This window comes from Eubalaena glacialis, chromosome 1, assembly GCF_028564815.1.
Source record: "Eubalaena glacialis isolate mEubGla1 chromosome 1, mEubGla1.1.hap2.+ XY, whole genome shotgun sequence".
In the NCBI taxonomy this organism is placed as follows: domain Eukaryota; kingdom Metazoa; phylum Chordata; class Mammalia; order Artiodactyla; family Balaenidae; genus Eubalaena; species Eubalaena glacialis.
In genome coordinates, this window is record NC_083716.1 from 168,910,598 (window position 1) to 168,931,223 (window position 20,626).

The 20,626-nt window shown below is 38.6% G+C and overlaps 2 protein-coding genes across 6 annotated transcripts in view; one reads left to right on the forward strand and one right to left on the reverse strand.

Moving 5' to 3' along the window:
• The window catches only part of RBMS1 (RNA binding motif single stranded interacting protein 1), a 214,114-nt gene extending 202,434 nt beyond the window's left edge, over positions 1-11,680 (reverse strand). For 2 of the 5 annotated variants that reach the window (XM_061184478.1, XM_061184462.1), the window contains exon 1: positions 10,982-11,193. In XM_061184478.1, coding sequence (XP_061040461.1) covers positions 10,982-11,056 — 75 coding nt within the window. In that variant the 5' untranslated portion in view covers positions 11,057-11,193. Of the gene's footprint in view, positions 1-10,981 lie in introns of all 5 variants that reach the window. The other 3 variants (XM_061184517.1, XM_061184469.1, XM_061184508.1) reach the window with 3 other exon arrangements.
• Positions 11,055-12,502, forward strand: LOC133091496 (forkhead box protein D1-like). Its single transcript, XM_061190878.1, has 3 exons — positions 11,055-11,091; positions 11,172-11,473; positions 12,390-12,502. The coding sequence occupies exons 1-3, from the start codon at positions 11,055-11,057 to the stop codon at positions 12,465-12,467; spliced, it is 417 nt and encodes a 138-aa protein (XP_061046861.1). The 3' UTR covers positions 12,468-12,502.
• The last annotated feature ends 8,124 nt before the right edge of the window (positions 12,503-20,626 follow it).

Sequence of the window (20,626 nt, forward strand, 5' to 3'; positions counted from 1 at the left end):
ACCCAACACAGCCAAAAATAAAAAATAATAAATAAATAATAAAAGCTCACCAGGTGATTCTAATGTGCAAGGTTGCTGTGAATACAAAACACCTAACGAAAAAAAGAATAGGCAAAACCAATCTACAAAGAGAGAAGTAAGACTAGCAGATACCTTTGGGGAGGAAACTGTGAGAAGGGGCATGAGGGTGCTTTCTGGGTGCTGGAAATGTCATAGAGTGACCCGGCTGGCCATTACATGAGCATAACAATCTATATATTTAAAATGTGTGCGCTATACTATACATATGTTCTACCTCAAATAAAAATTTTAAATAAACAAGTAAATAAAATTATCTCGTGCTCCACAATGGCAGGAATCATGCCTCATTTACATATTTGCACCTTCCAGGGCCTAATACAATGCCTGCTCAGTGTTTGTTGAATTTAATTAAATTGCCCACCAGGTAGCTCCAACTCTATGGTCTCAGCTAGATGGTTTTAGTACAACATGTCTGAGTGGTCAAGAGTAGAACTATAGTTGTGCACTTGCTTCCTGCAGCCTCCTTTTAAATTCCCAACGCGTTCATGTTTAAAATATCTGGCGCTTTTTTTTTCTTTTCCAAAAAGGGAGATAGGAGTATTTGCATACTGAAAAACAACCCCATTTGCAGGGTTTAACAAGATTCAAATCAAAAAGGCAAAGGAAGAGGAAACAAAGAAAGGTGCTCCTGTGGCGCCCTAGAAAGCAGATGTTCATTAGGGCCCAGACACACAGATGACGATCACCATGTGCTTATCTGAACAAGCTATCGTCAGAACACAAAGTCAAATCAAATTTTGAAGGCTCAAAGGATATGCACCGAAGAACATCCCGAACTGCTGAGACATGAATTTGAATTTGGTGACAGAGACAGAGGGGTAGAAAAGAACACTGTCATTTGAAATCCTATTTATATGTTAAGATATAAGCTACTCTTTAAAAAAAGCAATCGAAATCAACATTTAAGATTTTTGCTATTAAAATTAAAATCTGAGGAACTATTACCAAGTAAGAAACACACCTTTTTTTAGTCTTTTGCCAATCAGAAAAACACAATACTTTTGTGGTTATTTTTAGATAAAGAATAGTTTTGTGAAATATTCAAGAAACAGAAAAAAATGGCTACATATGATTTTAAATTTTATTATGGGTACAGAAAAATTGTATGCAGCTTACCATTTCACTATGTCATATTTAAGTTCCAATCTCATTAAGAGCACACATTTGGCATCAAAACACTTTTTATTATGCTAATTATATTCTCTTTTGTTCAAAGTATTACATCATGCCTGTGCTTCTATAACACTTATACATTACCAAATACAATTTTATTAAAATTTTCCATATAAAATTGGATAAGGAATCAGAAGGAAAATCCCATTCAAAGAGGGAACTGTAATTAGCAAATTCTTAATCATAATCTGTAGCATTAAGAGGTAGCAAAGATTTTTTTTTTAAGCCAAATTAAGTCAGACCCACTTGGTCCCTGACTTGGGCAGACGCAGTGGGAGTAGCTTATATGCAGCCATCACCCTGGCAGATTCACCACTGGGCACACAAACGTGAAGCTGGTCAGAAGCCAGTCCACAGTGGCACTACTGTTACCGCGCAAGAAGAAAAGGTAGAAGCAGGAATGGAGGAGAAAGGGGAAGGAAGGAGTGGGGGAAAAGGAGACGGGAAAGAGGAAGCACACTTTGAGATTGCCCAACCCCCTGGACCCTTGCCATTCCTACTTTGCAGGCCCTTGGGCTTTGTCTAGCTCTTCACCCCAGAGTCAAGCCGCAATCCGGAAACAAAATACCAAGGGATCTATGGTCTGAGTCGTGTTCTAAAGCATAGACTGGTCCCATTTTTGCCCTCCTTTCAGGGTAGGATTCTTAACCTGTGCTCTACAGGCTGAGTCTCAGTAAAAATCTGAGGTTAATGGGAATGTGCCATCATCAGATTCTCAAGGTTTGAGGTTCCCCTAAGAGTTATGAACCATTGTTGGACCAGGACCTGGTGAAAATAAGAGAAGTGATGGTATTGAACAATGTTTTCTTTGTCTTTTGATATCCTTCTTGTTACCAGTCTCAAGAGCTGTTTGTTTGATTCCGTGCTAGAGAAGAGAAGGAAAGCTTGTGAGGCTGCAGTAATCTAGTCAGTGACGAGCTAGGGATGAAAAGCCCTACTTCTTAGAAAGCCGGGGACTGCTTTATGAAAATTGGGGGTGGGCTAGGAGGAAAGGGAACAAGAGATTATCAGTGAGGCCAACACAGGAAAAGAAAACAAGTAAGGGGGGAGCTAGTCTCAGGAGCGAGGAGCGAGGACGTCTCCCAGGGCCTTAACTCAGCGAGAAGCTCCTGAACCCACAACCCCCAGCTTCGCAAATCCCTGACCCACGTGACTCCACAAGCCACACCTCCCATCTCTTCTTGAAACCCGGTCCCCAGTCTTAGAAGCTCAAAGCCCCTTCTGAGGGACTAAGGGAACTCGTCTTCCCACTGCCCCTCGGGTGAGTTAGGGAAAACTCCTCACTCCCCTAAAGGGGGCAAAAATGGGTTCCCCGAATTCCAACTCTGAATATTCACCCCCCCTCCTCCAAGAAACATTGTCCCCGTGTGATGATTTGGTTCTATGGTAGGACCAGTACAGAACAAGTGTATGTGAATTATAAAGTGGGTTACTTTCACAAGCTCTTATGGGTTGGCTGGGGACCCTATCATTAAAGATAACAATTTATATATGAAATATACTAGATGAGTTTCAAGTTCTAAATAATTGATAAGTGAACTTTTGGGAACAAAACCTGTTGGAAAAACAATTCGCTTGTAAGATAAGGTATACCCAATCACAGAACAAATCACATAGAGCTCTAAAAAATATCATTTGCCCAGCTATAGAATTTCAGCTATAGAAGTTTCTCTGCTAGACAGTTCTTTCTGTGCTGTTGTTGTTAATAAAGGTATGCAAATAATCATGTAGAATAAAACCTAAGAGCTGAGATTAGGAATTTTTTTTTTTTAAGGCTTCCATTTTTAAAACAATGCAATTAATCAAAGCTGTGCTCTGTAGGAAGCAGAGAGGGTTTGAGCAGTATTTCAGTTAATGACCTGAAAACTGGCACATTTTTCTTTCTGTAAATGTCTGCATTTGTCAAAAACCTGTTTGGTGATGAATCCAAGTTATTGTTGAGAAGACAAAGGTAAAGTTGGTGGTATTACAAATTTCTGATATGATTTACTTTTCCTTGTAACCAAATATTTTATCTGAGACTTTATTTCAAACTGCGAAAATATTTCATTGCTATTCTACAGGTGAGGAAGGGTTTAAGTGGTTTTCCAGCACAAACATACTCCCAATTATAAGTCTCAAAATCATCATGTTTAAAAAGTGTTAAACAGGGGAAATAGTATAGTGTCATTTGAGGAGCTTAAGTATAACAGAGATGTAAGTTTATAATCTAAAATTCTTATTCGGCAACTTTGATTCCCCCCCCCAAGAAACTCAACTTCAGAAAAAGCACAGAATTCCATGATGTATCCATCTAATTCTGCCCATTCTTATTAGTAAATTTTTCAACTTATAAAAAACAAAACTAGTATCATGTAAAGAAGGCCCACCCACTTGCACAGCTGGGAAGATGATGCATTTTTCCTTCAAGATCAGTAAAAATTATTTATGATATCAATGAAATGATCTAGTTTTGTTGCACGAAAACCTTCCCCGAAATTGCTCTTTTTCTGGACCCAGCAGCCCAACAGCACTTGTTCAATGGGTAGCCAGAGGGATAGGTTCTGTGTCTCACACTGAGGCCAGAGGATAATATGACTCCTGAAGGACTTAGCTCCACTGCAGAGTAAACAGCTTATTTTAAAAGAATTAAAGCTAGATAATGACCAAATAAAGAGAATAAAAAGCTATAACCATGAAAGATCAGGAATAATAAAAAAATCTGTTATTTTCTGAAGAAATGCCAGCTCACAATAGACACATTATCACCATGTAGATTGCAGGCACACAAAGATGTAATTAGCAACATAACAAAACTCCAAAGAAGGCTAATAAATTAGGAGAAATAAACATCACTTCAAATGGTTTAAACAATAAATGTAATATTTCTATATAACCATTATGTCATCATTTAAGAATTATATGCTCGGCCTGTCACAACCCTAATAGGTGGGTTTAATAGCACATTTAAAAGGATAAAACTGGAAAAATAATAATGTAAAATAAGGTAATTGAATATGAAACTTTGAGAAGGAGTTAAAGTACAAAAAGGCGATATTCTTTAAAGTTCTAAGTAGTCATAAAAGGATTACAGAGCAGAAAATATACAAAACAATGGTGATTATCATTTCAAGAAATTTTCATTCATTAATCTAAAGCCCAATTCTTTCTAAAATTCCCAGGTTTACTGGAACTTTTATTAGCACTTTACTTTTTCTCACAATACACATGGCACTGTATTTAATCCCACATACAGATCTGAGTGCCTTCCTGTCACTCAGACCCTTGGTTGGTATGCTGCCTTCCTGGGTGTACTATTTTGTAAATATCCATTGCTTATGTCTTGAATTGTGTCTATTCTGTCTTCCCTGGCAGCTGGAGAGCAGGGACCAGATATTACACTCCCTAACCTTTCTCAATATCAAATGCAGAGAATGGTGCTCTGGGGTCACTAAGGAAATACGATTGCTTAGTTAGTATTTTAGCCCTTCATGAGCCTCAGCAATTTCCCACAAACACCAGATTAAAATTTAGCCTAATTCCAGAATACAGATGTTACAGCCATTGTAGGCAATCATCCACCAGACATTGGTTTTGTGTGTTTACAGTAGCAGATTTATAAGCAAGTTAGCTGTTGATATAAGCATCTAATCTCTCTTTTAGAATCTAGGTTTTCATATCTGTCATCCAGAAGACTGTTCTCCATGCTCTAAAATGGTAAATGCATCCATTTAAGAATTAGCTAAAAGACAATGTATGGAGAATGACAATGTTCAGTTTTAGACTGAACATTTTCTCCTCTAGGAGGTCTAGATGTTGATTTTTGCCCCCTTTTTCTCTCTCACCATCTTTGACACACTTATTTTCCAATGTTTGTTTGAAAATTTTAAATATTCATATAATTATGTTAAGGAGACTAGATGCATTAAGCAAAAATAAGGAATTCAAATATGTGAGATACATGTTTAGCTTGTTGGCTTGGCTGTCACCTTTCTCTTTACACTTTTCCCCACGTTTCTACCTGATTAAGAAATGATTTCGTTTCGGTTATCAAATTTGTGTGCATGCTCAAATTTGCATGTGTGTTTGACACACACAATCTAAGAAGACATTTTGCTGTGTACCATCTGACCAAACTCCCGGTGGTAAATGTCTGTATCAACCAAGTGCTGCTTCTCCCGAGGCATAGCCGAGTTCCACCAGGTTTTACTACTTACTCGTTAAAATGATACAGCAGAGAAACCAGAACATTTACATTCATTCCACATAAAATCCCCAAGCCCAATGTTCAATTTTGAATATATGGTTTAATTTTGTACCAAATATTATGGCACTGCATTTAAATCACTGACATATCATTACTACACTTTCTTTAAAATAAGCGATGTTACATTGAATAAAACACTTCCACTTAAGAACAACTGGATATGTTCCCGCTTATTCCTGTAATACCCAATGAATGAGATAAAAAGCTAGGTGGCTGAATGTCATATTTAGCATTATACAACACTCAGTAACAGAGATAATTATAATTCTGAACACCTCAATGCTAGTTTATGTTTTACTTATTATCCATTAAATGAATAAATGTTTTTACCACATCTGAAATACTCTGAAAAATAAGGATTTTCTTGAAAATTAAGCAGAAAAAAGTTTGAATCGTGTTGGTGGGGGCCAGTAATAAGAGGCAAAGACAGGCTGAGTCACCAATTTATCACATGTAACATTTCCCTCTTTGATATAATACTATGAGTTTTTTTTCCTGGCACCATATTCTTTAATAAAGACTGCCAAAAAAAAAAAGGCACTTTTGATTCCATAAATTAAGCATGGATCAACTGATATGTGATTCATCTTAGGGATCTTACTTCATAAAATGTTTGAAGTTTTCATTATAGGAACAAAATAAATTAACATTCAAATCAAACTATATTGAGATTTCATTAGAAAATCAGGCTGAGTTATTATATTCGTAGATTTTGGTCTATAATTTTTTTCTGGTCTAAGAAAATTTTGCATGTACTTATTCAGAATAATAATAGTCACTAACAAGCATTTATTTAGCACCTACTGTTCTGCAAATCAAGCAAGGAAATAGGGAGGGCTGATAGCCTTTGAAGAGAGACTTAGTGTGGGATAAGGACACCATGCTTGGGGAAAATAAACTTTAGGGAACTGAGCATCCAATAAAAAACAAACTAGACAAGAAATTCTTCATCTTTAAAAAGAATGAACAACATTTAGGTGTCCATATCATTTTTACCTCCATTCTAGATCTTCCTCACATGATTTTTATTGGTTAAGCAGACATAGGGGAAAAAAAGAATTTTATTTTCTGGCAACTCCCTCTTTAGTAAAAAGAAAAGGGAAAAAGGTCCCTTTGTCTTTAAAGACCTACGACTTAAAATTTCAGTACTCATTAAGTAAGCTGGGGTAATTTAAAAGTTCCAAAAAACCACTAAGCAAAATACAAAGTCTGAGAAATATGTCAGTAAAGCTTAAAAAAATGTTTTTCATGAAAGTGTATTACATGGAAATTGCCCATATTTGAATTTAAATTCGAAGCCAAGATTGCCAAACATGTAAGGTATATCTAGTTATACTGATACTAAATGACTGAATACTTTCCTACTTCTCTTCACTTATCTTTCCCTGTTCCGTTCTAGGAGCATAAGATTTGTCTCCCAACATATAAAAAATTAATATGTATTATGGAAATTCAAAAGAAATGGCTATCCAAGGGGAAGGGTGCTACAATATTTCATCATAATGCACCTTGATTTTAGCATTTCCATGACCTTGAGCCTTCCAACACCACTTCCAAATAGCCACAATATCCCGCTCGCTTAAGGAAATAAGGTGTATTCATCATGTAAAATACTGTATTACTGTATTGATGCATTTAAGCAAACTTTATTCATCTCACAAACGTACTTACTTCTCAAGACACAGGGCAACCCAAGTTTTAATATCATGCCACTGTACCTCCAATTCACCTTAATATACTCAGTAGTTCCACATATCAAATCATGACCCCTCATTCCTGGAGAAACAGATTGATACAATATTCATTTGACTATGACTAAGGAAAAGTTAAGGAATTCAACAGAATGTTAATGTACCCAAAAATTCAATTCAGAAAAGCTGCTTTTTTTCTAGTAGCTTCACTAATAGAACACCAAATTATATTACTCATTATTTTTCAGATTTTGAAGCTAGGTTCAGGTATGTTCTTTGGCATACACTTATACAAAAATGGCTTTAAAACAAAAATTTGTTTTAGAAACAAACATTTCTCTAGTGTAGAACATTTCCTTAGGACACAAAACAATATAACTATGAATAAAGACACAAATGTGTCAAACTGCTTGTAGCTGGTATGAAATATTAGCTAACCATGTAAAGAACATTTTGTACTTCCCTTTCTTCAGAAGAACTAGAATAAGTATTTCGATTTCCATAAATATTTGCATACACATTTTGGCAGTAACGTACATCATGGTATCTTTGAAACAAACAGAATTCAAGGGTTGCCTTGCAATAAGTGAAAATGTCTACACACAAAATGTTAATTAAAATGTTACATTATCAGAATTTTTCCTGTGTATCTGAAAAGTAGATACCAAATTTAATTTTTAGTAATATGGCATGCCACTTAATAATTTAGAAAATCCTTTAGAACAATACATGCTTATATTTATGAAGCTACATCAACCTGTATCTTAGAATGAATGTGTCAGGTGATAAAGAGAACCCTGCTGTGATAAGACCATCCTTAACGGAGAAATACAAAAAACTCAACAAGCGTGTAAAATCAGGTTACTTGCAATCTCTGTTACTCTATGCTAAGGCATTACGAAAATTTCGCAGTCTCCTTCATTTCCACCCATGTCCTTCCTTTCCATAACATCCTCAATTTTACTTTATGTTTAATGCAGCTGTATTACTTTTTCTAATAATTATCTTTTTCTGTCAAAGCACAAAGCATACCAATATGGTCACACACTGTAATCTAGCTCCACAGGCTTTTTTGGTTGTTGATTGTTAGTAGAATGCAGAAGTAACTAATATATTTTTATAAAGAAAAATTACTAAATTTTTTCAAAACAGACTCTGGATGATTAACATACGAAGAATGATTTGACATATGTTAACTTTTTACGGTATGGCAACAAAACTCATTTTCAAGTGCCATTTTCATTGGTATCTATTCCTTCTAATGAAAAGAAATCTCATCTGTTTATTCTTTTTCAATTCAAAACACATCCATCTCCTGATCACAAGTTTAAGTCAAATATCACTTGGTAAACGATCGTGCCCTCCCTCAGTTTTTGATATAGCTTCCACACAGAAGTTTCAAAACAACTCTGTCTAGCAAACGCATCACTGTACTTTAAACAGTGATGTTTTCTATCCCATATTTCAGGAAGGTTAAAACACACACACACAGAGGCAAGGATCATCACTGGAGACAACAGATTCTACGTCAGTTTATTAACTCTTTAGGTAGATTAGGTAACACTTGTTTTTAAACTAACTACAAATCAAATCAGGTCTCTATTTTTTTTAATGACTCACAATACCATGTGACCAAGAGATAGATGAGATAAGGGAGACAAAAAGGGCTATGTGTTCTGAACTATGCTACCTAAAATCTGCATCTAGTCGCTTTACATTTTAGGAGATGCCTCTTCCTGAGATAATCAAGATACTTTACAACAGGGAATTTAGATTTAATTATCAAACTTTAATACCAAGTTATATAGGTCAAGTGAGTATGTGTGTCTTTCTCCGGAAACAAAGAGATTCAGAATAATAGGATTTCAGATTTCATAGTAGAAACAGCAAGATATGTTTTGAGAATGTCATTTACCGTAACACAAATCAATATTAAATGCTTTATGCAGGAAGCACACTTTCAGAAAATGGGCCCTAAAGCTTTCTGGGATCCAACCCTAATTACTAGAGCAGGCTCTTGCCGTTTGTCTCTCTCTTCAATTATTTACGGGGTAAAAAGAGCCAAATGGCATTGCATATTAAATGCTATGTACTTGGTTTCTAACTTACTAATGGTACATAAAAACTACTAAGGTGAATATGCCTGTAGAAACATGGCCTTTTTTTCTTTTTCACCTGAGTGTATGTTATTTATTATTCATATAGTTAAGTGTTGAATAGGCTGTCCTTTAGGTACCCAATGCTGCATAATTTAAACAAGTGCATTAAACATATATGATATCTAAAAGGTAGAGCATTGATTACACTTCAAAATTTCTTTGAACAACTTATATTTACCACAGTGTAGCTCACCAAAACACGGGTACCTCCCTCCACTCCCTGAAAACAAATACAGCAGCGACCACACAAGAATGAATGATGGGTACCCTTGCTGCTACCATCTTGCCGCTTTGTGGCAATGAAAATGGGGAGGGGGTGAAAATGAGGCCCTTGAGGGCTAAGAAATTTCAGGTCTCTATGCTAACAAGTGTCCTTTTTACAGGGACACATACAAAACTATGATGTAGGTACATAACATGGACCACACACACTTGTAAGAAAGAAAAGCTTATCAAGGTTGAATCAGAGATTCTCTGCACCAGGCCAGAAATGCCCTCTGCCAGCAAGCAGGGCATGATTACAACCTCCCAAAGAAAGTTCAGAGGCTGCATCTTTTGTGATCTAGAAGGGCACCAGGAGTCAAGATAAGAGATGCTAATTGCTGAAGAAGTCTGGTGCATCCAACTTTCGCCCTCCCAAACTGTGGGAAAAAGCTTCCAAAGCAGTGAAACCCTCACTCTTCATGGACCCAATATTTTTTTTCCTGGGTTCAGAAGGCATCAAATTCTTATTGTCAAAATAGGATAGGCCCACTAGCAACGTACCCAGGGTCCCTGGAAAGCCAGTCGCAATTTGTATGACTACATGTCATCCGCTGTGTTACCTAAGCGTGTTCCAAGGCCGTTTTTGAGAAAGCACCACTGGAAATCGATCTGTGGTAAACATGTAAGGTAGTATGTCTCTAAACTAAATACTAAGTCACTTCTTTCTCTGCATCGAAATCTGCCCATTGTCCCTCCTTTGCAGAAGCTACAGGGAAGATTAAAAGGGACATCAATGAACGCTGAGTGAACTTTGGCCACTTTTCTACCCAAAACAACAGCGTAAAAGTAGAAATCAGTAACCAGGTGAAGTGCCACACCGCACAAAGATCAAGGCGAGGGGCGGGCGCGCAGGGCCGGAGGCGGGGAGGAAAAAGTCCCGTCCCCCGCCTCAAGCCCCAGTTGTCTCGCGCGCGGGAGGCTGAGGGGCGTCCCCGGGGGGTGGGAGGCTCCGCGCCACTCCGAGGGAAGCCGAGAGTTACTGCTCGCCGGGCGAGGCCCAGGAGAAGGGCTCGAAGATCCGCGCCGCCAGCGGGTCCTGCCACGGGCCCCAGGCGTCGGCGGCCGAGCAGCCAAGGCTCGGCGAGGGGCGCCGCTCGGCCCGCGACCCTCCACGCTTCCCGGGCCAGGAAGGGGCCGGCGGCTCTTTCCTGTCTAGTCTCTCCCCCCGCGGCTTTCTGTAACCCGATCCCCGCACTCCGCTCCGCGGGCAGCCGCCGCCCCGCGCGCCGCCGGGCTTCGCCCAGGCCAGCGCTATAGTTAGCAACCTTCCATCAACTCCACCGGGGGCGGCGGGGGCTCGCCGCGTGCCCCTCCCGGACCGGAGCCGCGCGCGCCCCCGGCGCCCCCCGCCCCCGGCGCCCCTTTACCTTCGCTTGAAGATACTGGGGGTAGTAGTAGGTGGCGTACTGAGGGTACATCTGCTGTTTCCACACTTTGCCCATGAAGCTGGAAGGGAGCCTGCCGTGCAGGGTCGCGGGTACTTTGGGGTTTCCAAGTCTCGGTCTCTCCTGCCTCTCCCTTTCCGGCGGTGGCGGCTGCCGCTGCTCCACCTCCCAGCCCGGACCAGACGTCCTCCTCCTCCTCCTCCTCCTCCTCCTTCTCCTCCTCCTCCTGCTTCTGCTCCCAGACAGAGAGAAAGACACTGCAGAGCGCAGAGGGCACCCCGGACAGGGCGCTCGCAAGGAGTTGCCTCCCGGAGCCTGAGTGCTCCGGGGCTGCCAAGGGCTGGCGCGCTGGCCGCGCTCCGCTGCGGCGAGCAGGCTCAGCGGGCCCGGGAAGTGATCAATACAAGTGGAAAGTGCTGCGGCTGCGGCGGCGGTGGCGGCGGCGGCTGCGCTCGGTGCCAGGCGGCATCTGGGGTGGGTGCGCCCGATTGGGAGAGGGGAGAGGGGCTGGCGTGCCGAGGCCGTGGGGGAAGGGCGGGCGGGGGCGGGGCTTGGGCGCCGCGGAGCCGGGACCGGCTGGAGGTGAGGGCTGACTTTTAACCACTCCTCACCTCCCAGGCTTGACGGGCAGAAGCCTTGGGAGCCCGAATCGCTTTGTGTTGGGGGTGGAGGGTGGGGGTAGATTGGGGGCGGGGGGGGACCCAGCTTAAGAACTGCAGAGTGGACACCTTCTTTGGGGGGACCCAGCTTAAGAACTGCAGAGTGGACACCTTGTTTGCTTTCATGAGTTTTTATCTCCTTAAGGGGGAGGGGAGGTAAGGGGGAAAGAGGAGGAAATCTGATTCATCTCTCACTTCCCGCCCCCCGCCCCCCCCCGCCCAATGATTTTTTTTTTTTTTTTTCACAAGAGGAGGAAAATGATTTAGTGCCCAACCACAAGGCTGGAGTGGGGACACCTGGGTTCGGTTCCCCCCAGGCCACAACACTAATTTTCTAGGTGACCTTGGGAGGGTTAGTGTCCTTCGGATTGGTGAGTTTGGTGAGATATGAGAGGTGAAATCATGCCCTCTGCACAAGAAGAGGCAAAGCACTCAAACACATATACACACACGCTCCTCACAACAAATAGACGGATCTAAGGGGAAGATGTCGCAAAGAGGCAGAATGTTATTATTAGAGGACACAATATAGACATCAGCTTTTCTCTGCCTCTTTCTAACGCTGCCAGACAGTCTGACAACTCCCACTCAGGAACAAGGAAACTCCCTGAGTTTGGAATATTTTAAGGCCATTTTGAAAGTCACGCTGGCATATTGTTGCAGTGTGCTTCGGTGACATATTAAAATCAATCTCTCCCTTTCTGCCTCTCTCCATCTCCTAATTGTCACAGCTCCAGACAGCCCCAGACAGCAGTGGTTCAGTTCACTACATAACTGGATATAATTTAATGGAGTTAATTGGTCCCTGAAGCTGCCTGTAGAAGACTTTTATATTCTAGCTCAACAAGAGGTAATACCAAAAATGTACAAATAGGATAAGTAGGAAAGCACCTTCAAATTGGAGTTGTTGCGCATCTAATAAAATGTAATGAAAAATTAATTTGTTATTAAGTAGATCTTGATTACTCTGTTTTGTCATTTTGGTTTTCTGAGAGTCTGTTTTCATAATAGCACAAAGGTAAATCAAACTGAAATGGAATGCATGATTTTGTCAAACAGTTACATTTTTATTTGATTACATTTCAAAAGATTTAGTAAGATACTTTAAAACAATGCAATAGTGAAATGAAACCTTTATCATCTTTATATGATTTAGACAAATTTCTAGATTATACATTTTGAAAAAACAAATGTAAGTTCATATGAGAATATTTTGGATATGCCAGGAGGCAAATCACGTTCTTTTAAAAAAATTAACAGTTAACCCATGTGAAATCCTATAGCTGAGCTTCTGCTGTATGGTGGGCCCTGTGGAGGTTAATGTCAATCTGAAGGTCGGGGTGGTCCATTGCCTAGCTAGGGGAGCTAAAAATAGTTCTTTATACTGTTTCAGTGTGGGACTCTTGAATGCATTTGATAAGAGAACCATGTGAACTAACCTGTGTTAAGAACCTAGGAGGACTAGGAATGATGGTTTACAGGAGTGACGGAAGGAAGAGAACAAGTTAAGAACAATCTCAGGAGTTCTAGGCCTGAGTTGATAAAAGAAATTACCAAACTCAGACTGTTGTACGTTTTTCTGGATGATGAAAATTCAGTCTGTTTTACAGAGCCCAGAAGCACACCCACAATTATGTAGACACTTGATTTATGACTGCGGTGGTATTGCAGAGCAGTGGAGAAAGAATGAGCTTTTCAATAAATGATTCTGGGTCAATTGGCTATCCATATGGAAAAAATGAAATTGGAGCCCTGCTTCACAAAAGGGGAAGAAAGAATTTCAAATGAATCAAAGACCTAGATGTAAAAAACACAAAACTATAAAGCTGTTAGGAGATAATATAGGAAATATCTTGATAGCATTGAAGTAGGGAAAGATTTCTTTAATAAGGTGACCAAGAGTACAAGATTGATCAATTTGACTCTATTAAAGTTCAGAACACTGATTCATCAAAGGATTCTATAAAGAGAGTGAAAAAGCAAGCCACAAAATAATTATTTGTAATCCATATAACTACAAAAGGCTAATAGAATATATAAAGAACTCCCTGAAATCAATTTAAAAAAGAAAAACAACATGTTAAAACATGAGTAAAAGATTAAACATGTATATTTCATAGAGGAGGAAACACAAATGTCCCTATAACATTTGAAGAGATACTCATACTCATTAGTAATAAAGGAAATGTGAATTAAAATAATAATAAGATACCATTTCACACACACCAGATTGGCAAAAATTAAGAACTCTGAAAATAGTAAGAGTAGGTGAAGATGTAGAAAAGGGGAGAATCTCAAAAACACTGCTTATTGGAGGAAATGTAAATTGGTACATTCACCACTTTAGAAAACAGTTTGATATTCCCCAATTTACTTGCATGTATGCTATGGCACAGTAATTGTAGGCATCTTCCTCAGAGAATTCCATCTATCTGTGTACCAAGAGAAATGTACAGGAGTGTTCATAATATACAGAAAATAACTTAAATGTCTACCAAGTGTAGAATGGATAAAAAGGCTGTGGTATATGCCTACAACAGAACATTTTGCAGCAGTGAAAATGAATAAACTATAGGTAAAAGCAGCAACACGGATCATTTCAAAATTGATGTTGCAAGAAGCAAGTCAACATAAAGCATGATTCCATTTGCATGAAGTGGAAAAACAGAAAAAAGATATCTTAACAATATGTTGTGTAAGAATAGTTACGTGAGTAATGGTTTTAAAACTATAAAGAAAAACAAAGGGATTAAAACATAAAATTCAGAATAGTGGTTTATCTCTGAGGGAGAAGAAGAGTGAGATGTTCACGGAGGGTTGGGAGGGGACCTGTAGAGATGGTAATGTTCCATGTTTTGCACTGGGTTGTGGATATATAAACATATATTTCAATACTTTTCTTTAAGTGGTTCCAAGACTCTTTTGTATGTTTGCTGTATTGCATACTAAAACATTTTAAAAACAAAACTCAGCTTTTGATTTTATTCATGGTCATTTTCAAACATATACCAAAGCAGAGAGAATAATGATTCCTCTGTTCCTAATACCCAGCTCCAAAATTTATCACCATTTTGTCATTCTTGTTTCTCTCTCTCTTCCTCTCGCTCTCTCTCTCTCACTCTCGCTCTCTCTCACACACACACACACACACACACACACTTTAATTTTTCTGGAGTGTTTTAAAGCAAATCCCAAACGTATCATTTCACCTGCAACACTTTTGATATCTACCTCTGACAAGTAAGAACTTTTTAAAACACAATATCATGATCACCTCTAACAAAGTTGACGACAATTTGTTAAGATCAATACCCAGTTCTTGTTCATTTTTCTCCAATTATCTAAAAATCGCTTTTTGTTGTTCATTTGTTTAAATCAGGATGAAACAATGTCCACATGTTAAATTTGGCTGATATATCTCTTAAGCCTCTTTTAATATATAAACGTTCACCCCCACTCACTTTCTAAATTGGTGTTTATTTGTTAAAGAAATCAAGTCATTTGTCCTGTAGAATTTCCCACATGGCTGACTGCAACCTCGTGGTGTCATTTAAAGTTGATGGTTAGTTCTAGAGGTTTAATTACATGCTGGTTCACTGTTTTTGGCAAAGAACGCTTCATAGATGGTGCTGAACACACAGAGGTGATGTGATGTCCATCACATCACATCAAGAGAGACACATAATATCTGGTTGTCTCATTTTAGTGATGTTAAGATTGATCGGAAGTTCAGGTATTATCAGTTTGATTTATCCCCTAAAAAGTTCCATGGTTTTAATAGTCATTCATAACTTACCTCAATCCATTATTTCACTAGAGTTTACAAAATTGTGGTTTTCATAGTTTTTTCATTCCTTCTTTACTTATTAGTTGGAAATTGTCTATGGAGAAGAATTTTTCTCTCTTCAATTCTTTGGTTAACTTGAAATACAATTAGCACAGGAAGAGCAGGATAAATTTCCCCCTATTTACCAAGTTTCAGAATGAGTTGATGCCATAGGAAATTCCAAAGCTAACCAGCTTTAAGTAACAACATCCTGAACTTGTGAATTTTTATATGTTTGATTTGTTCCAATCCACCACAATCGTTATTCTTGTTGATGCTCAAACTGTCCCATCTTCAGCTAATGGGGAACCCTTCAAATTCGCTTTTGTGGCTTTTTTTTTTTTTTTTTTTTACCAGACCCCAAGAGTCTCTGATAGATTTTTTTGCTTTCTAGCATAGTAATATTGTCCTGGGTCCTTGTACAGCTCATGCCCACACCTGGATTAGCTATTTTTCTAAGAAACCCACATCAGCTTGCTCTTAAAATTTTTATTCAATAACAAATTCCTTAAAATGTGTTTTTTATCCTTATTACACGTGGGGGAAGGAGCTCATGAAATATTCTTAATGAAATTTGTGCCAAGATGACCCTTAGGCAAGCATGAGCCATTGGTGTTTTCCCCAAGAGAAGTTATACCTTTATAGCTTCACCAACATTTAAGAAATATCCTCTATGTGCAGGACATTGGGGATACAGTTGGCTTGGTGTTTGCCTGCATAGAGCATACAGTCTAGTGAGAGAGACAGAGATAAAACAATAATAAATTATGATAAACTCTATGAAGAACGCAACATGCTAATGGGAGGAGAGTAACTTTGTGGGAGCTGGTTAGGAATTTTAAGTAGTCAGGGAAAACCACTTCGAGGAGACATGATAATGAGAGTGGGTCATCCATAAGAACCTTGGATGAGGTGAAAGGTGGGGGGTTGTGTCTCTGTAGAAGCAACCCCAAGTTAAAGACTTTGAGGCGCACATTGTCCCATCGAAGATCTCCAATCCGGTTTCACTTATAACTAAAGGTAAACTTTTTTTTTCAGTACAGTTAATCAGAACTGGACCAAACAAATTAGCATTGATGAATGCCTTTGTTCTAATGCCATCTGTCTGAGAGTATTGAAATAATTGAAGGATAAAATTAGAAATTTTGCTATGAAAAGCCCCTGTGCTAGAGCATCAGTGAATTGGAAATGGGATTTAGATTCATCAGAAAGACTTCATGCAGAACTTGGAGAATTTGCTTCCACACTAGGTAACTAGGTGATGTCTGTAATACATTTATTAAACACTTAAAACAGAATGCCCACATAGCTTTAGCAAGATGAAAGTGTGACTGACATATATGTTAGAGTTCTTAGATGGTTAAACAAATAATAGTGTAGATAAAAGGGAACCATTGGTTATAATGCACAATGAAGTTTTGTCATGAGCAGGGAATTGTTTTACAGTCTTCAGGGAAGGTATGTATAAATCACTGATGCTTCTCAGGTATTTATCCTCAAACCTTATTTTGTAGAGACCCGTCTTAAGAAACTAAAATCTTGTTACCTTTATAAGTAGCAATATACTTTAACATTTTTTCCATCAAGGTGAAACACAAATTTAAAAATTCTCAGAATGTGTCTCTTATCCTCCACCAGAGTTTGGGAAGCACTGTTTAGTTCATTTTTTTTTTTTTTTTTTTATCACAGCTCAAAACTCCCTTCCTGACCAGACCTTCTCATTTTTCCAGATTGATTTCTCTCCTTGTGACTTGTAGTTCTTTCCTCTCCTTCATGCCTGCTCCTTCTAACCTTCACCAAATTGTTGTACAACTCCAACCAGCTTTGGATTTTTCTGACCCATCTGCCTGGAACACATTTTACCTTTCTTCACTTGGTCTACTCTTACCTTTTCCTTAAGACAGCTCCATCATGGCTTCCTTCAACCACCAGGTTGGACTGAATGCCTCTCCCATGGCACCCAGTCTGAACCTCTCTCCGAACACCAATTATCCAATTTACATGCAAATTTACTGGAGGCATCCTCCAGAACTCGTGGGAAGAAATGTTCTTTAAATGCTCAAAGGTCCTTTCCAATTTAGAAATTCAGTGATTTCGTGATTTACAAGAGTGACTGTGTAACAACCACCCACACACCCCTTCCTTGCCCCAGTGTATTTTAGACCAATAAAAGGAGCCCACATATATTCAACCAGTAGGTACTAAACTTCAGAAAAAAATTCCTCCAAGAAGTGAAATAGACAAAAAGTATACATGAATTAAAATGTGTATTTGATAAATATATTAATAAGGGCTAAAATTGGGCACAGCTGAGGAACTCAGTTACAGTGAATATTTAATAGTGTTGATGGTGGGGGACTACTAGTCCTAAACTTGGCAAGTCATGCACGGAGTTGGATGCTGCTATCTATCTAAGAATATGGTCAAACTAAGGACTCAGCTGACCGTCAAGGCCGTACATTCCCCCAATCAGCCCTGTTGGGGATGGGTGGTCTATAAATAAGGTTTCACCTCTTTATCACCATAGCCCAGAGAATCATCTCCACAAAAAGGTGAATGAAATAATTTATAACTAATTAATTCATCAAGTAAGCATTTAGTGAGCACCCTCAGTGTGCAATGGTCTGGCGTCTAGAGTTAAGTCAAGACATAGACCCCGCTCTTGAAGAACCAAGGTTCCATGATTTGCACTCCTTAGCTGGTCCTATGAATGTGTTTGTAAACCGGCTGCTGATAAGTATTATTACAACCTTTGATGATATTAAAGCCCCAAATAATTAAAAATTTTCAAAAGTTCAGGGAGTAAGCCAGCTGAATGTGAAGGGGAAAAAATTCTTTCACTTTATGGTCTGTTTTCTTTCCTAATAGGCCAGCAGTCCTCAAGCTGCTATTGGTTAGAAATTTGGATTTTGTGGAGGCCAATATTTCCTAAAGATAGATTTTAATTTTTGTGCCTTGCTTTCCAGGTTTTTAAAATGCTTTTGATAAAAATCATTTAATGACATGATTTTTCTAAAATGTTTTACAAAGTCAAACAAAATCATGTTATTAAGCAGGTGTCAACTAAGGGGTTTTTTTTTCAACTGCAGTTTCACTTTTTAAAATAGCCTGACCCTTGCAGCAAGATGTTTAGATGCCTGTATGAAGTAGGCTGTGATTTCATGATTTCATAGTCAGAAGAGGTCAAGAAAAGGTGCCTGTGCTCCTAATATTTTAAGGCTCTTTTTAAATTAGAGGATGTTTCCAGTGTGTTCACCAGTAAGAGAACTTCTAAAGAGATATCAGAAGAGTGAGAGGAGAGAATTTTTGCCTTTCCCTAATTCCCCCTTCCTTCCTTTCTTTCTTTTTCTTTCTTTCTTTCTTTTTTTCTTTCTTTCTTTTTCTTTCTTTCTTTCTTTTCTCTCTTTCTTTCTTTCTCTTTCTTCCTCTTCCTTCCTTCCTTCCTTTCTTTCTTTCTTTCCTTTCTTTCTTTCCTTCTTTCTTTCTTTTTTTCTCTTTCTTTCTTTCAAAAACCCCAACTTTAAAGATAACTATTTAGTTGTTTCAATTATTCAATGTTTGAGATTTTTTAAAAAAGCATTTTAAATGAGATGGTACAATGTCCTAAAAGCTGAGATTTAACCAAACAGTGTGTATATATATTATATATGTATATACATATATGTCTATACATACATACACTCTTCAATGCAGTACTGAAATGAAAAGATATAATATGTGTTTCAAGGCCACATAGAAATATTTGATAAAAATAGAAGCCTAAGACTATAAATTCTATCAATTTTTATCTACCAGGGTATGGGTTCTGTGGCATTATAGGTGATCAGCCAAGTCAAGGGGGAAGGCACTGGTAATTCTATTTGTTTGATGGTGCGGTGGAATTAGAAAGCTGGGGAAGAAAGGAAACACATAAAGGAAGCATCATCTTTAGCTTCCTTAGCACTTGTAAATTTTCCGAATCTAAATTATAGTTGAATTTTAGCAATACTTTGTTTTTGTTCTTAAGACTTCCTGTAGTTTTATCTACATTTTATCAGCGTCATTGCCATCACAGTTATCTTGAAATTATTTTAACATCATACTTTTTGTTTATTTATTTATTTTTGGCCGTGGCGCGGCTTGCAGGATTTCAGGTCCCCGACCAGGGATGGAACCCTCCCTCAGCAGTGAAAGCGTGGAGTCCTAACCACTGGACCGCCAGGGAATTCCCCATAATTACTTTTTAGTTTACAAAAACCTCACACATAAGTTACGTCATTTGATCCTCACTGAAATCCTTCCAGGTAGATGCTGCTATTAAGGGCACAGACTCCAGAGTCAGACTGCCCAGGTTTAAAGCTGGCTGTTCCCCTCCCTGACTGGAAAAGTGTAAAATGAGGTTTATGAGAGGATTAAATGAGTTGATATCCATAAAGCATTTAAACTAGTGCCTGGCACAAAGTAAGCACTATAAAAGTATTAATTACTATTCTTTTATATATTAAAAAAAAAAAGACAGAGATATTCAGTAATTGGCCTAACTAAGGTAGTTCTTTATGGTAAGTTAAAAATCTAGGGTAAAACCCCAGGACTGCTGATGCTAAAAGCCCTATTTTTAAATATTGTTCAGTACTACCTTCTTACTTAGATTGTGTTTCCTTTGTATTTCTTTCCTCCTTCTCTTCTCTCTCCCTTTGATCGCTTTCTTTCTCTCATCTTTTTCTTCGCCCTCAGCTTCTCCTTTCTCTCCTCTCCCTCTTCCTTCTCCTACCCCTACCATCACCCTCACCACCTCTTCCACCACTAGTGCCACCAACATCATCACCGGAAACATTAGCGTGAGGGACTAAATTGCCTGTGAACTTGAAAGGAACTCATGCTGATAAATTTCTTTTTAATGGGATGACAGAGAAGGAAGGAAGGAAGGAAGGAAGAAAAAGGTGATTTTAGCTGACAGTCATACTATGCTATATATTTAACTTGTAGTGATGATCTCTACTTATTTATAAAAAACAATGCCTGAGATGAAAAATGTACTTGAAAAGATTAACAGCAGCTTAGACAATGAAGAAGAAAAGATTACTGAACTTGAACAGATAGCAATAGAAGTATCCAAAATGAAAAATAAATGCAGAACACTGAACTGTGCTAATGCTAGGAATA